General features: G+C 41.7%; 1 protein-coding gene across 2 annotated transcripts; it reads right to left on the bottom strand.

The window, feature by feature from the left end:
* Positions 1-33: 33 nt before the first annotated feature.
* Positions 34-12,647, bottom strand: LOC113008893 (protein Wnt-7b-like). 2 transcript variants are annotated; one of them, XM_026146784.1, is made up of 4 exons: positions 12,138-12,647; positions 10,787-11,013; positions 5,529-5,800; positions 34-2,578 (listed from the first exon to the last, which is right to left on the bottom strand). In XM_026146784.1, exons 1-4 carry the CDS (start codon positions 12,218-12,220, stop codon positions 2,099-2,101), a joined length of 1,062 nt encoding a protein of 353 aa, XP_026002569.1. In that variant the 5' UTR covers positions 12,221-12,647; the 3' UTR covers positions 34-2,098. The 2 variants fall into 2 exon arrangements, with proteins under 2 accessions (XP_026002569.1, XP_026002570.1); XM_026146785.1 differs by having other exon boundaries at positions 12,148-12,647.
* Between the last annotated feature and the right edge of the window lie 1,896 nt (positions 12,648-14,543).

Raw genomic sequence — 14,543 nt, 5'->3', positions numbered from 1 at the left:
AATATTGTTGGCCTTTTGTGACACAAAACAAAAAAGCTAGAGGTGCCTTAGAAATTTTATTGGTAAAAAAAAGAATGAAATACAACTGTCAATGTTTGTGTTGCAGACTCTAATTTTGCAACAAAACAAATAAAATACAGATTTAGTTAAATTTCTTTAAGTTATAGCTATGCTTTTAGGAAACTGTTAACCAAAAGCACCATCAAGACAAATACAAAATACTTGCACTTTGTTTTACACTACCCATGTACTGTCTATAAGCACCTTCCATGTACCTTTTTATTTTTATTTTTTTATAGGGGACCTATTATGCTTGTTTTCCAGCTGCATATTATAATACTTGGACTCTAGAGTAGCTTTGAGTGATTCACAGTTCAAAATAATCATCATTTATCTTGTATTCATCCATTTCCTTTAATAAAACCCTCTCATTAAGTCAACTTTCTTCTGATTGGATGCCAATTTACAATGCCATTTACAAATACAAGATTTGTCCCTTAGATGACCATATTAGGATGCCCCCTCTCAGTGAATACTACACAGAGTCGAAGTGTTTAGTGCAGTCTGAAGCAGGATTTCAGGCTTCATTAATTGAAAACCTTTCCATGTTTAATATGAGCACCCACCATTGTAGCATTATATATGTGATAGAAAACAAGGAAAAGCACAATAGGTCCACTTTAATAGTGGTTTCCACTTGCCTTTGCATTACTTTGATTTGACAACTAACTATTAGAGCCCACTCTGAGTTATGAAGGATCATGTGAAGATAGACGATCTGGTCAACTTTTGATAAAACATGTAGAATATTTACAGTTTAGGAACCTTGAAGAAAAACAAAAATTCCAAATAACTTAAAGCTTTTCAATCTGTATACAATGATGTCAGAAAGCACTCCTAAATAGTGACTTTCTTTCCACCTTAAATGACATAAAGTGCCACGTTCCTCATATAAAAATATACTCTTCAAAATGTTTTGTAAGTTATATAAAGCCTAAATAAACATTTCTGAATACATTAAGGGTTCTGTCCAAAAATAGCTTTGAGGCCTTTGATCCTCACATACCCTCTTCCGTGTGGTTGGGGTACATGCCATCCACCCAGGCAGGCCTAAACCGCGCTGGAAGGCCTTGTGTAAGCACAGACCATGAATGTGGAATTCCACGTCTCTGCCGTTCATGGGAATGCTGGATGTATCTGAACCTGATTGCACCTCTATAGAGTTCCAATGAGGCTTACATGGTTTTCACAGAAGTCAAGAGCCTTCCAAAAACAAAACAGTGAACACAGTCAAGACGAGGTGCCGTTCAAACTGACAAGTACGGTGTTTAAAAGTACTTCATGTGTATTTTTCTGCCTCTTTGGTTCTTGGCATAGGAAAGCATCGGCGGTGAGTGTATGTCCATGACCCAACAGCTCCCCAAAGTAACCAATGTCTCATGACATAAAAAAAGAAAACATAACCACGTGAGTGCAAAAAAAGAGAATAAAGCACTAGTAAGTTGCCCTTTATGGGAGGAAAAAATGGAAAAAGATCATTTTTGCTGTTTAGTTGCTGTAATTGAGCTTCCATATGACAAAACCATTGTGGCCCGCATGAATTAGAGAGAGGAAAAAAAATGCCAGAGCACGTGAATTTGCTAACCATCCTCTAAGTGTGAAAAATATTTTGACATAAATAATTCATTTTCAGTGTTCAAACTGAGTACAGTGTAGAGCTGAACGCATTCCGCTGCAATCTTACTTCATAGTATTTCCAGTTAGCGTGTTCCAGACGTTTTCCAAGATCCAACAGTCGCCTTTCTCTTCTTCTGTGGAACATCTGTAGGATACGTCACTGATATTATCTTAAAAATCCTTTCACTGTCATGTCACTTTTACTCTAGCATGCAAGCAGTTACGTGTCTTAAATATTTATGTCTGTTGCTCCCAATCAAATTCCACTTTGTTTTCCATTCCAGATGGGATGTCAGAATGTGCAAAATGTAATAAATACCTCCAAAATTCTTCACTTCCAATTCCAGCTTCTCATATTCCCTTCCCTTCGTACCCTTGTCCCTTTTCCCTTCCTTTCTCGGTACCCTGCCTCATTGTTTCCTCACTTGCAAGTAAAAACCTCTGATTTCTCACTGCATGTGTTGCACTTGACGAAACAGCACCAGTGGAACTTGCAGTTGCACTGCCAGACTCGCGTGTAGTGGTGTGTGTTGTGACCCCGACCACAACACATCACGTTACAGCCGTCTGCGAGGCTCGAGGTGCCGTTGCACAGTCTTCCTCTTGTCCCTGTGCTTCCTGTGGCCCTGTCCTCTTCGCAATAGTTGGGAGAGCGCTCCAGGTACACCAGGTCTGTGTCTGTGGGCTTTTGGTAGCCTCGAGCCTGTTTGAGACGCAGGAAGGAGGGTTGGCGAAGCCGCGTGGCTCGAACTGGCTCTACTTGAACTGCATCGCTGTAGCGTTCCTTCAGCAGGTTACCGATCTCTCTGAAATTTGGCAGGGTGATCCAACAGGTCTTAGTAGTACAGGAACCAGATACACCATGACACTTGCACTCTAGCTTCATTCTCTCCTCCAGGATCTGAGCGCACAGAGAGTAGATCTTAGGTTGGTACACATTAATCATGGTGGTTAAAAGCCTAATCAGTAGGATAAGTAACAATTAACAATAAAACTTGGCAAAGAACTTAAGAAAGAGTATTTTGAAAACACAGGTCTTACAATAGAAACTCAATGCAATAAAAATGAATTACACCTGAGATTGCTTACACACAAGAAATCTCATTATCATGAGAACAAGTGTGGGACTAATAAAGGTTATCTTATCTTATCTTATCTTATCTTAACAAACTGAGTAAATCCTTGACTTCCAGTTGGCCTAACTGCCGGAACATCCCCCACTCAAAATAAGTTAAGGGAACATTTGGTCATCAAAGTCAGTTAAACTTCATGGATATAAACTTGCCCATTTAGAAAGCAAAAACCATTCTGATTTAATCTGCTTTAGTGCCAATGAAAGTGACAACAGGTGCACTGGAGAGCCAACAAGACAGTCGCCACAAAGGGAATGGTTTTGTAGGTGCTGGCCACAGACCATTCCTCTCTCCTCATCCCACCTGACTGAATTTTCTTCAGTTTTAGCTACTGCTAGTGTCCTCGGTGGTGCTTGGGGGTGCTGGTACGTAAATCCTAACCCATTCAGGGTTGATCCATCCAAGAAGGGTTGCTGTATTTCCCAGCACACTCTCAACAATGTGGAGGAGATACCAGGAGATGGACCGTTACGCGAGGAGAGCTGGACACGGTTGTGTAAGAACATCAACGCACTAGCAGGTCTGGTATCTGCTCCTTTGTATGAAGAGGTGCAGGAAGTTCACTGCTAGAGCCCTATAACATGAACATGAAAGCTATTTATGCATGTTTTTCTGAGCAAACACTGTCACACTGAGCACATGTGACAGATGCAGAAGAGTATGGAACTGGTGTGGCAAACGTTACGCTGCCTGCAACATCATACTGTATACAGGGATGAGGATAAGGAGACAGCAATGGTCTGTGGGCATCACCTGCAAAACCATTCCCTTTTCGAGGATCGTCTCCACATGTTATCACTTTGATTTTAATCAAAGCAGATAAATTCATTCAAAGTGGTTCATGCTTCATAACTGAAACTTTAACTGATTTTTGTGTTATACTATGATAATGAAGTGTTCCCTTAATTCTTTTTTTTTTAGCAGTGTTGATCCCCCACAGCCCTTTTAATGTTGAAGCTATGGGCTGTCTGTCTGCTTGGCTGCTTTATGGCTTCTTATAGAGTAGAATTGCCAAAGGAATTGAAAAATAGGTTGGAAAAACATGGAGAAAGATCAGTAACCGACTCAAAAGCAGTCAAAACACAGCTGCAGCACTAATCAAGAGTAACAGAGCCAGCCATAGTGCCACTAACCTCCTGAAATGTCACCACAGACCATAGTCTGTAGACTAGTTAAAATCTGAGAGGTAACTTTTGAACCTCTGTTTATCTTATCAGTGAAAGTCAGAGTTTGTGTGACATCTGAGACAGTGCGAAAGGACGGTGCACACTCTAAGGATGACTTCCAAAAAAGGTCCTGCTTGCTCTTCCACACAAAAATTGGTTTTAGGAGAGCATTCTTTGGTCAGATGAAGCCAGATACATTTATTTGCCTTAGATAGGTTCCAATGTGTTTGGCGCAAACTCGTCCGGGACCCCCACACCAGCAGTGAAGCTCCAAGGTGATACGGGGCTGAATGAATGCAAAGGAGGTTGAAGAGATGACATTTATAGATGGGCCATGGCTACCCGTGGAAATCCCAAAATACCGGCTGACAAAATGACTGGCAGAAGACGAATATTCCAGCATGATAATCATCCAAAGCACACAAAAGTTTCTAAAGGAAGGAAAACTCAAAACTATGACCAGGCCAAGTGTATTGCCTGATTGGAATCCAGCAGAACACCAACAGCTGAAAGAAATGTCTCTGAAGAACGGCACAGCATCTCATCAGAAATCTGTGTGACACCGATATTCTTCATGCCAAAACGGATCGAATCTGTTATTAAAAGTTGCTGCTCTGGTTTCCTGTATTTTGAATAGAATCGGCCTGTTTTTAATTTCACATGAGAACAAACACTTGACCATTCAACTTAAAAGTAAGCAGCTAGTACAAGTTCATCATTTTGAATAATTCGACATTTAATTGACGTTGCGCGGGGGTGTACACACTTCTGTATGTTGCAAATGGTCATTTTAAATTTGCAGGTCCATTGCTTAAAATGCTTAATAGCATTCGCTCAGCCTTCAAGTCTGTCTGTTCTGGTGAGCTGGGTTTTCTGTGGGCACTTCAACTTTCAGCACAGCAACATATAGGCCAACTTTATGTCAAAACCTGGGGAAAATAACTCATACCCCCGAACTGTAGTCTCTAATTAACTTTACCTTTGCTGAGACCACAGAATAGCATGTCAGCCCGAGAAAACTGACCAGAGCCGTTGTGCAACCATGCATGTATAGAGTTACATTGTGGTTTGAGCCAGATTTATATTATATTGCCATACAAATATTTTCAGATGACAAAATTGACAGGTGACTGTTTGCCTTGGTGACCGAGCTGTATTTTGTTTTCGATGCATTTTCAATGTGAGATGACTTAAAGCTCATAATTACATCATGTTGTAACTTGTTTGTCTACAGCTCTGGTCTTAAGAGAAACTCTGTCTTTCCCCTCGTGGTTATCGCATTTTTGGAAGTCCCTCCAGTCGGTTCAGTATTTGTGGTGGCGCAGAAGTGTGGTCTTTGGTGCTGCCGCTGAGAAAGGAGGCGGGGGATAATATCCTCAACTCTGACTTAATGCTTAGTAATTCATTGAATGGGCTGTAGGCCTGTGGCACAGCTCTATTTAGGAGTCGTCCTTACCAACGCTCACGTTTTATGTCACACATCGTTTAATTATTATTTGCTTTATTGTTTAGTTTACAACTGGTCAGATAGAGTTTTGTGATCATGTGTTACCTTTCGCCCGGCCTCATTGTTGTGCAGGTTCATCAGCCTCCGGGCGTTTTTCTTGATCTCGCGGGCGTCCATGAAACGCCGCGAAAACTCCACGCCGTATTTGACATCAGCTGAGCAGCCTCCCCATTTCCAGCCCTCCTCCTGGTCATTGTAGCCCTGCTTGTCCTGGTCACAACCACACTGGCTCAGATTGCCTTGGCTACACGCTGCGGTTACTGCATGGGCAACTCCAGCAGCCGTGATGGCATAAGTGAACGCTGCTTCCCTGCTGCCTGAAGAAATAGAATCATGTTAATATACCGAATCCATTGTTATTCCAATATTAGGTTCATAGAGATGCTGATGGGCGTGAAGGAGGCCATCATTAGTCTGAAAAACCAGACCTATCAGAGAGACAGCAGAAACTTTAGGAGTGGCCAAATCAACAACCTGGTTCACTCTTAAACAGAATATATGCACTGGCCAGTTCAGCAACACCAAAACCAACACAGAAGAAAACTGAAATATATGTTTACATGGTCAAGAAAAACCTCTTCACAACTTCACAACAAAGTCAAGAACAGGTGGACCTGTTGCTGTTGTCAAAGTCTACAGTCAAGAGATGCAAAAATCTAAGAATCAGAGTGTTTACACTAAGGTGCAGATTGGTTAGGAAGACCAGATTAGACTTTCCCAAAAAACATCAAAAGAAACCTGCAGAGTTCTGGGAAAGAAATCACTGGACAAATGAAACCAAGATGAATTTGTACCAGAATGATGGGAGGAGAAAAGTATGCAGAAGGAAAGGAACAGCTCATGATCGAAGCGTACCACACTATCTATCAAACATGGTGGAGGCATTGTTATGGTATACTGCAAAAGCAACCCAAGAGTTTCTCCAGGCAAAGAGAATGGTCAAATCAGTCACCTGATCTTAATGTAGTGGAACATACCTTTCAGCTCATGAGGACACATCTGAAGGGATTTTTAACATTTCTACTTGAAAAACTGAATTGAACTGAGCATTGAAAGATTTAACAGAGAACCCTTCAATACTATATTCATTTTTATCAAGGCAGCAACCTGACAAGATGTCAGAAAGACATTATTCTCTGTCTTTCTGACATCTCTTCAAATGCTCTTAGCAAAAAGTGTTGCTATCAGGAAAAAGTTGGGCTTAAAGACAATATAGCATTCAGCATTTCTGGACTGTGGCCCATGTTTGTAAGCTTAAAGGCTTTTGTCTTGACCCATTGAAAGTCACTTCTGATGTACTGATTCCTTGAAACTACCAAGTCACTCCTTTTAGCTAATTAGCCCTCTGCTCAATTAGAGGTTATGCAGACCTATGGTAGAATTACCATGAGGTCACCAAACCGCTGAAGATCTATTTTCTCGGGACACCTTAAAGCTTCAAGGATTCCTCCTATTAGGCTTTCAAGGGGTAAAGAGTTAAATCAGGACCTCTCCAAAACTAGCGTTCTTTTTTGAAAAAAAAAAAAATCATTTGAAAACACATTTTATGTTTTTGGCTTTTAAACTAGGCTGAATATTTGGCATTTGCATATGCATTGCTTGTCTTGTTTTAACTTTTCCTTTTTATTATTATTTTATTCTCTTTTAGCTGTGAAGTCTGTCCTAAGGTCCGTCCAAGTAAAGCTTGGTCACCGTGCATGCTTTGTAGTGTCCTTCTTCTGTTTTTTTAATGATTTGATTTGACTTGACGTCAAATAACACGCAAGGCAAAAATAAAAGAAAACACTTCTGTGTGGGCAGACAAAAGGCCTTTCAATTTTATGGGGTTACCCCAGCAGCCAAACATTTGTTGCATTTCACGACAAGTTCTCTAGTCCCTCGTTTCCAGCTTTCCGGAAAAGGCAAAAGCCCTCAAAATGTATTGATGTGCAAAGCTGGGTTGCTGCTCTTTGGCTTTAGAGAAAAAAAATATTCACTGCTTTAAGGACATGATTAAATATGAAAGAGAGCAGTGGTGTATAACAGTATTTGTTAATGCCTTCCGTAAATTTACTGTAAGAGGCAAAATAATGAGCCTAAGAGTAAAGGCACAGTTTCATAACTCCATCTTTTCTCCGTAAGCCTTGTTTCATGCTCCATCGCTGATCTGCACAGTTAGTCGGTAACTGTTGAAGCAGTGATCACCATGGTGAAGAAAACACAAGTGACATCTACTGGCTGACTGGAGGAGCTTCTTTTTTCTTTAAAGATCAGCACTCGCAGTTACTTTGCTTAATGTTTTTCATCAATGGGATTTCTCACGCAGCTCAAGTGTCATTCTGTCTCTGTCTTAGGCGGTCCGCATCATTCCAGCAAATGATACCGCTGTGTGTTGCATGTTGAAATAATCTGTGGCCAGGCTCGACTGAGATGTGCCCATTTCCAAGCTTTTTGCGTGTCACCAATTGAACTTCAGAATAAACACGTTGATATTTATGGGGTGGGGGAGGGGGGCAGAAAGGGGATGGATTTATTGGCACAGAAGCTGGTAACAGGATATCCCCGCTCACCAATCAGGATAATGCCGGGCCTCCGTTCTTCTGAGCAGCCCCAGAGTATTAATCCATGGCGTCTCTGGTGGAGGCGATTCTAATGGCGCGCCTCCAACCTGACAAACTCGCTCTCGCAAACCATCAGGCCTGCGGTTCGCTCGTTCCATAACTCAAAACAAACTCTTTAGTCGTCTCTCATCAGGCTGAATCTGCGACCCATTCGGATATATTGTATGGTTGAGTCTTTCTCCAGGCATCAGGCGCATTCAATAGCCAAACAGCCATCTCTTCGCACTGTGATTTGTTTTGATTGTACAGCAGTGCATGCAGGGTTCCATTGTTGCCATCCAGCTGCTGGAGCTGACTTCAATTAGTGGTTTTGCATGAATTTCGCTGGTCTTTCTCAACATTTAATGAGTTCACAGGCTCAGCAGGTCAATCAAATAAAGTGGTGGATGGCACATTGGCCACATGAGAGGGGGCTAAGACCCTAGCTCACATTTCTGTCTTTAAGACTAAAGAAAATGGGTAAGAATCAGGTGACAGATGTGTGTGATTTTACAAGAAATTATTTTACAACCCCCCCTCGCCCCAAAATATCTAGAAAGCTCACATATTTGTTGCAGCCTGCTAACTAGTTTACTTCTTATTAAAATAAAGTCTTTTAATTGTTCCTCATGGAAAGGGCGCGAGGATCAAAGTAAGGTCTAGAGCGTCTCTCTGAGTCTTGTTCACACACCACAAAAGAAAAGAGACATTTCCTCTGACAAAAGAAATAAAGCGATCCAGACGTCTCGTCTGCCCGTCTCCCATGTTGAAGAAAGTGATTGCTCCCAGAGATGCTAGATTAAACGTGCATCCAAACCCACAGCGAGACCGCAACAAAACAGCTCCAACTACAATGTGATTTACATGAGAGGTTCACATTAGGAGCAAACACGCTCCTGTGAGGAATAAAACTGGGAAGAATGAGGACTAAAAGCGGGGAGGTGTGTTCGTGTCTGTGTTTATGCATCGCTTTCAGAGATGGACCTAAAGCGAGGCTTCACAGAGAAAGTCTTTGCCCCATCAACCACGATGCATGGCAAGCAGAGTCGCTTAAATCCCCTTTGGGAATACTAGCAAAGCCGTTAGAGTTGGAGTTTGTTCATTCATTGTTCTCTCGTGTGTGGAGCTCCAAACAGAAATGCCTTCATCAGTGCTCCAACTTTTTCCTCTCAGCGCTGACAATAGTGACAGGACGTTCAAAGGCAACACTAGAAGAATGAGAAGAGATTCTTGTGGCAAGAAGAATGGCTTCGTCTACGCACTGATGTTCAACTTTCAGTGATGGGAAATCTTGGCTGGGCTTGGTTTGAACAGTCCACCTGTTATCACATCTATCATTTCCACCTGTTGGACCTTATTTAATTTAATCAGACTGTTGTAAAATGTTAGCCAATAAACTTTCTTCTGTCACCTTTTTACTCTCAATAGGTCATATTATATTAAATATTGTCAATCTGTACTTGATACTATGTCAGTATCTCAAACACCCCTGTCTCGTCCTTGAAGCCGTTCAGTCTCAGCCTACTTTTCACATATTCTACAATCTACAAGCAGCAACCTCCATGGTAGAACTGGAAGTGTAAAACACTGCTGTTCCTCTAAAGGCCACTAGGGGCTGACTCCAAAAGATACTCATGGTGAATAAGTCGGAAATTGTGATTTGGAAATTTTTTGTGGAAAACCCCCTCAACTTGGATTTACCATTCAGAAAAGTCGGAGCAGACCAACATACCCTGAGATGGCAGCAATAAACATAAACAGTAGAAAAACGGTAAACTTCTCATCTGTACTACCACTATTCTGTATTTTTGACTCACTAAATAAGCATTTTCAGAGCACTCAGGCTCTATCCATGAATGTGTTTTGTAACACAAAAAAATATATGCATTATGCAGTGTTGCTAGTAATACCTGCATGGCTCTACCTTGCTAAGAACCAAAACAAATGCTGTTTTTCCTGTCTTTTTCTGGAATGTGCTAACTCTGGAGTGATGTCACTCCCAAGTTTTTGACTAGAACGCATACATCAGTCCATACTGACTCGGTTTTGAAATAACCAGCATTAAAGATGAAATTAACAATGTTTAGAGCATGATACGAAACACGGATTAAGTCTCTAAAGCCAATTTTCCTCTTCATAACAACTGTCGGAAAGCAGAATATTTCCTAACTCACCTGTTTGGATCTTTTTAAGACTTAAAATTTGGGACACGGCCTCTTTGATTGAAATGAGCATTGACACACCTCTGCTAAGTTACTGAGCTGAGATTCTTGGTATGTTTGCACTAATGGTGTATACATAATTTCCTTAGGCATTATTAAAGGATTCTGATTCTGGTTATCTTGGGATTAACTGACAAACTATTTTGGCCAGCTGTGATGTCTATCTCATGAAATATTTTTTGCTTCAGTATTAGAAATTTAAATTCTAGCATATGTTAGTTAGCACAGATTTTGCAGGTTCGTATAGCAGTATATTTTGTGGCTGTAGCTTGCTAACCAAGTATGCTACCATTAGCTGATAACTTATTTATTGACTTGCTTGTCTTTATGTAGTCACCTCTGGCTCAAAAAATCCAACATGGTGCAAGCAGAACAAAAACTTATCTACAATCTTTAGGTAACCATGCAGTGGCTGCCTCCATCTTTTGCATACAGTCTATGTGTCTATGCAGAGAAAAACTGTTAATACTTCTTGTAGAAGCTGACTTTCAACCAGACTGACCTACTCTCAGCTCTTGTCCAAACACGGTCCTCTCTCCCAGGGCTGAGCAGTTCCACCGGCCGTAGCGGAACTGGTACTGACACTCGTTGATGCCCAGCTGGGCACCTTCACCAATGACGATGATGGCATCGGGGCGACTCTGACAGAGGGCTCTCTGACGTGGGGCCAGTCCAGGTATCTTGTTGCAGATGATGTTGGCACCCAGAGCTACCACAGAAGACAACGCCCTAGGCAGAGAGTAATGGGGCTTAGTGAGAGAGAACAATAGAAATTATGGAACTGAAATCTGAGTGAAATCAGAAAGATTTGAATTCTTCCCCCAACTTAAACCTTGCTTGGGTATCAAGATGTTATTGTCAAGAGGAGAAATGGGTACATTTGTCAAGATAACTAAATAAAAACATAAGTCTTATCATGTTTGATTTAATGGACTCTTATATAGACATAAGAAAGTGCCGTATTTAATTAGAAAAACTGGTTTTCAAATTCAGACATTTCTGTCCACCTCTCTTTCTCTATATTATATAAAACATGAACCAGCACAGCTACTTTAAGGCTTCAGAACCTGCCCTTAATATGAATGAGAGGCATGTATGGTGCAGCAATCATTCTCTCTGTGAGGGTCTGGGTCTTTTAATGTTGTAAGAAAAGAGCTCATTACATAGGCCTGGGCCTGTGGGCAAAGCGTGGAGTAATCCAAAAATGAGGCTTTTCCATATGCTGCTTTCCAATTATGGCCCTTGTCTGACGAGGTGCTTCTATGACAAAGTGGTTCTGGTGTAATGTGTAAATCCACGAGGGCAGGTCATCTCATCAGCGGCGCACACACTAGGACGTGCACAAATCTTGCCGATTAAATATTGGCTACATGCATACACTCAAGCGAATTCATTCAATCTTTATGACTCAATATGAGACGGAAAATGACACACGTGGCCATATGTTAAAGGAAAAATCCACAGCTCTTGTTCCTTGGCAGTCTATGATAGGATAAAATGAAATTAACTGTACGTCACAAATCACGCATTTCCTCCCCATGTTTCCCGTATATTGAGGGACTGGATAGTCCAAATTTCATTTTACCTCACTTTCTAAAATAAAATCTCTGCCACACCAGAACGAGATGCAAGCACGAGTCGGATTTCTTCATTTTGCAAAGTCAAATGCTGAGCTAAAAATAATAATCATTATAATTAAAAAAAAAAATCAGCTGTAATAAATAAACACCTGCACTAAAAACAAAACTTCGCTCTCTGTTAGTCCAATTTCCCTGTGCGTAATTGGCTAATTTGCGCACAAGGCACTACTACCTGCTGGAGAAATTACATGTGTTCATTCAGAAGAAACCTACAGGTAGCTACCGCTGGTGAGGATGAGGAAGATCTGTGGGTAGTAGACGGACAGCAGCGCACTGCGAGATGAGATGATGAGCATGGTTGCGCATTGAACACAGCTTGATTTGCTCGCTTGGGTTTAAGAAAAAAAGGGAGAAGAAGAATTGAGAACAAATGTATCCTTTTTTTAGAGTCCACGCAAATGCAGAGCTGTTCGTCTTCTTTAGCTAACGGAGCCGTGGCTGTCGGCGGCTGTTCCCAGCTCCGCTATCCGTGTGTTGTTGGAGATGAGAGTCTGCATCCCTCGGCCGATGTGCGCTCTGCCACCTGGACTGAAAGCGGGCTAGGTGTTAAAGGCGAGAGAGAGAGAGAGGAGAGAGGGTAGGGAGGGGGGAGGCAGATGGGATTCCGGATGTCCGGATGCGTCTCCAAAAGTGAGACTGTTAAAGTATTTGGAGGGGAGAGAGACGGTGGCCTTTTTTTTCCCGGTGCACCAGCCCCCGGGATGAGGCTGCATACCCTGCATCCTTCTGTGTCCCACCCCCTACACACCTCCTACCCACGTCCACGCCTCTCCCACTCTGCTCTCTTTCTCGCGTTTTTTAAAATATATTTTTTAAGGTTTTTTGTTTGTTTTTTTTGTTTTTTTGTGGCAGTCAATAGTTAAATGTGTTTCTCGTTATTCCTTTTTGTCCTCATCCCCCCGTTGTGCTCGGACCCGTGACCACTGCAGGGTTACAGTTAAGTCCAGCACATCCAAAACTCAACCAGTAATATTCTCAACTCTGAAAAACAACAATGCCAGTGAATAACTGCATATTTGAATTACCCAAAATTGGTTTCAGTGTTTTAAAAATAATAATCTTCTGGGTTTTTGGCAGTGTATATACATATATATTTTTATTCTTATTTTTTTATTTATTTATTTTTTTGGAATAGCTTTTTAGCGACTGTCTGTGGGTATCACCAAACAAATGGCTTTAATAACCATTACTTGCACTCCCAAAGAGACAACTCTTGGAGTTCCAGTTTCTCTCAGCTGGTTGGTGTTTGCTGAAATGCTTCAGATTTGCAGTGTCTCCGACTCTTCAAGCTTCCAGCTGTGTTGTGGTTGTACCCTCCGACAACACGCCCTCATGTGGTGACATGAAGGAACAATGTCACTCAGCTACATAACCGGTGCCAGAATGCGCAGCAGTTGGTGTTGCATCTGCAGAGTTACAGAGAACTGCTGTAACTGTTTAACAAAAGAGGTTTATAGATTAGTTTTCAGTGTGGGCAAGCAGAAAATAAAGATACTGATTAATCGGGACAATTTTCTGTGTGGTGAATGCATGCAGGAGTGCAAACAAGGGCAAACACTTGTACTTAAAAGTGCTGTGAAAACAAAAGATCTTCACCAGCACTCGGGCTAGGCTTTATAGGTCTGTCTTACAGACTGGACGGAGAGGAGGGGAGAGGATAAAGTGCATATTTTCCTGGCTTGCTGACATTTTGCAGGCCGAAATGGAGCCTTTCAAAGATTTACTTGAACTGATGAAATGACCACAAGGAGATAATATTGATAGAAATCTGTTACTGAACAGGGTATCAATCATGTGAACAAAACTAAGTGGAATAATTGAGGGTATTTTTGTGGAAATGAACCGCTTAATTTAAATTCCCTGTGGCAACCGGCGAAAGATAGCAGTGATTCAAATAAAATACCTTTCATTCCTTGGCTCGTGTCAGATGGGCCTGATGGTTGTGCCCACTCAGACTGTGTGTGTGTGTGTGTAACTTTAGCTGCAGGCAGATATAATGTAGCTACATGCAGCCTTTCCTGTAAACTGGACCTTTCTGTGTATGTGTTCAACACTTTTTCCCTGTCTCATGCTCCCTCGCCCTCTCTCTTTCTGTCTAAATAATCCCCCTAAAACCACAATTTCCAAAGCCAAGATAGCACTTACACAGCATGCACTCAGTGTCCTGGCGCTCGCGCGGCAATATCTGTTTCTTTTCATATTTCTGAGCAGAAGGCGAGGTGAACGGGGAGACACGAGAAGCACGGGGCCACGCAGGAATTCCTCATCCACTGCTGAAGCTCGAGTTTGTGATGTCAGCAACTCGACATCAGACCGAATTTTGGTGCGATTGTGTCAAGAGTTTGATGGGAACTGATTTTGTGGAATTGTTCACGTCATTTACGATGAGCGGCGGATCTGGAAGTCAGGCGCGGAGGGAGCAGCGGAGGGCTCGAGCTGGAAGCAGGCCTGAAAAGTCCACATTATTCATAGTGTCTGCAGGGCTCTGAGGGATTTTGGGCCTTTCTTTTCCTTAAACCCCAAATCCTAGATGTCAATGAAACAATATTGTAAAATATAATATTAATTTGACAAATGATCTTACATTTTTCTGAACAATAGCAAACACACACAGGATCA

This window comes from Astatotilapia calliptera, chromosome 17 (assembly GCF_900246225.1).
Source record: "Astatotilapia calliptera chromosome 17, fAstCal1.2, whole genome shotgun sequence".
Taxonomy (NCBI): Eukaryota; Metazoa; Chordata; class Actinopteri; order Cichliformes; family Cichlidae; genus Astatotilapia; species Astatotilapia calliptera.
The sequence above is the reverse complement of the archived record's forward strand: the minus strand, read 5'-3'. Positions and strand labels throughout refer to the sequence as shown.

What these genes read in the sequence shown, in the direction of transcription:
- LOC113008893 (XM_026146784.1), bottom strand. Translation starts at nt 12,220, where the DNA reads ATGCTCATCATCTCATCTCGCAGTGCGCTGCTGTCCGTCTACTACCCA. An exon ending in TGGACAAGAGCTGAGAGTAG is followed by an intron (nt 5,801 to 10,786) that starts GTCAGTCTGGTT and finishes CTATTTCTTCAG; the next exon opens with GCAGCAGGGAAGCAGCGTTC. An exon ending in ACAATGAGGCCGGGCGAAAG is followed by an intron (nt 2,579 to 5,528) that starts GTAACACATGAT and finishes CTGTGCGCTCAG; the next exon opens with ATCCTGGAGGAGAGAATGAA.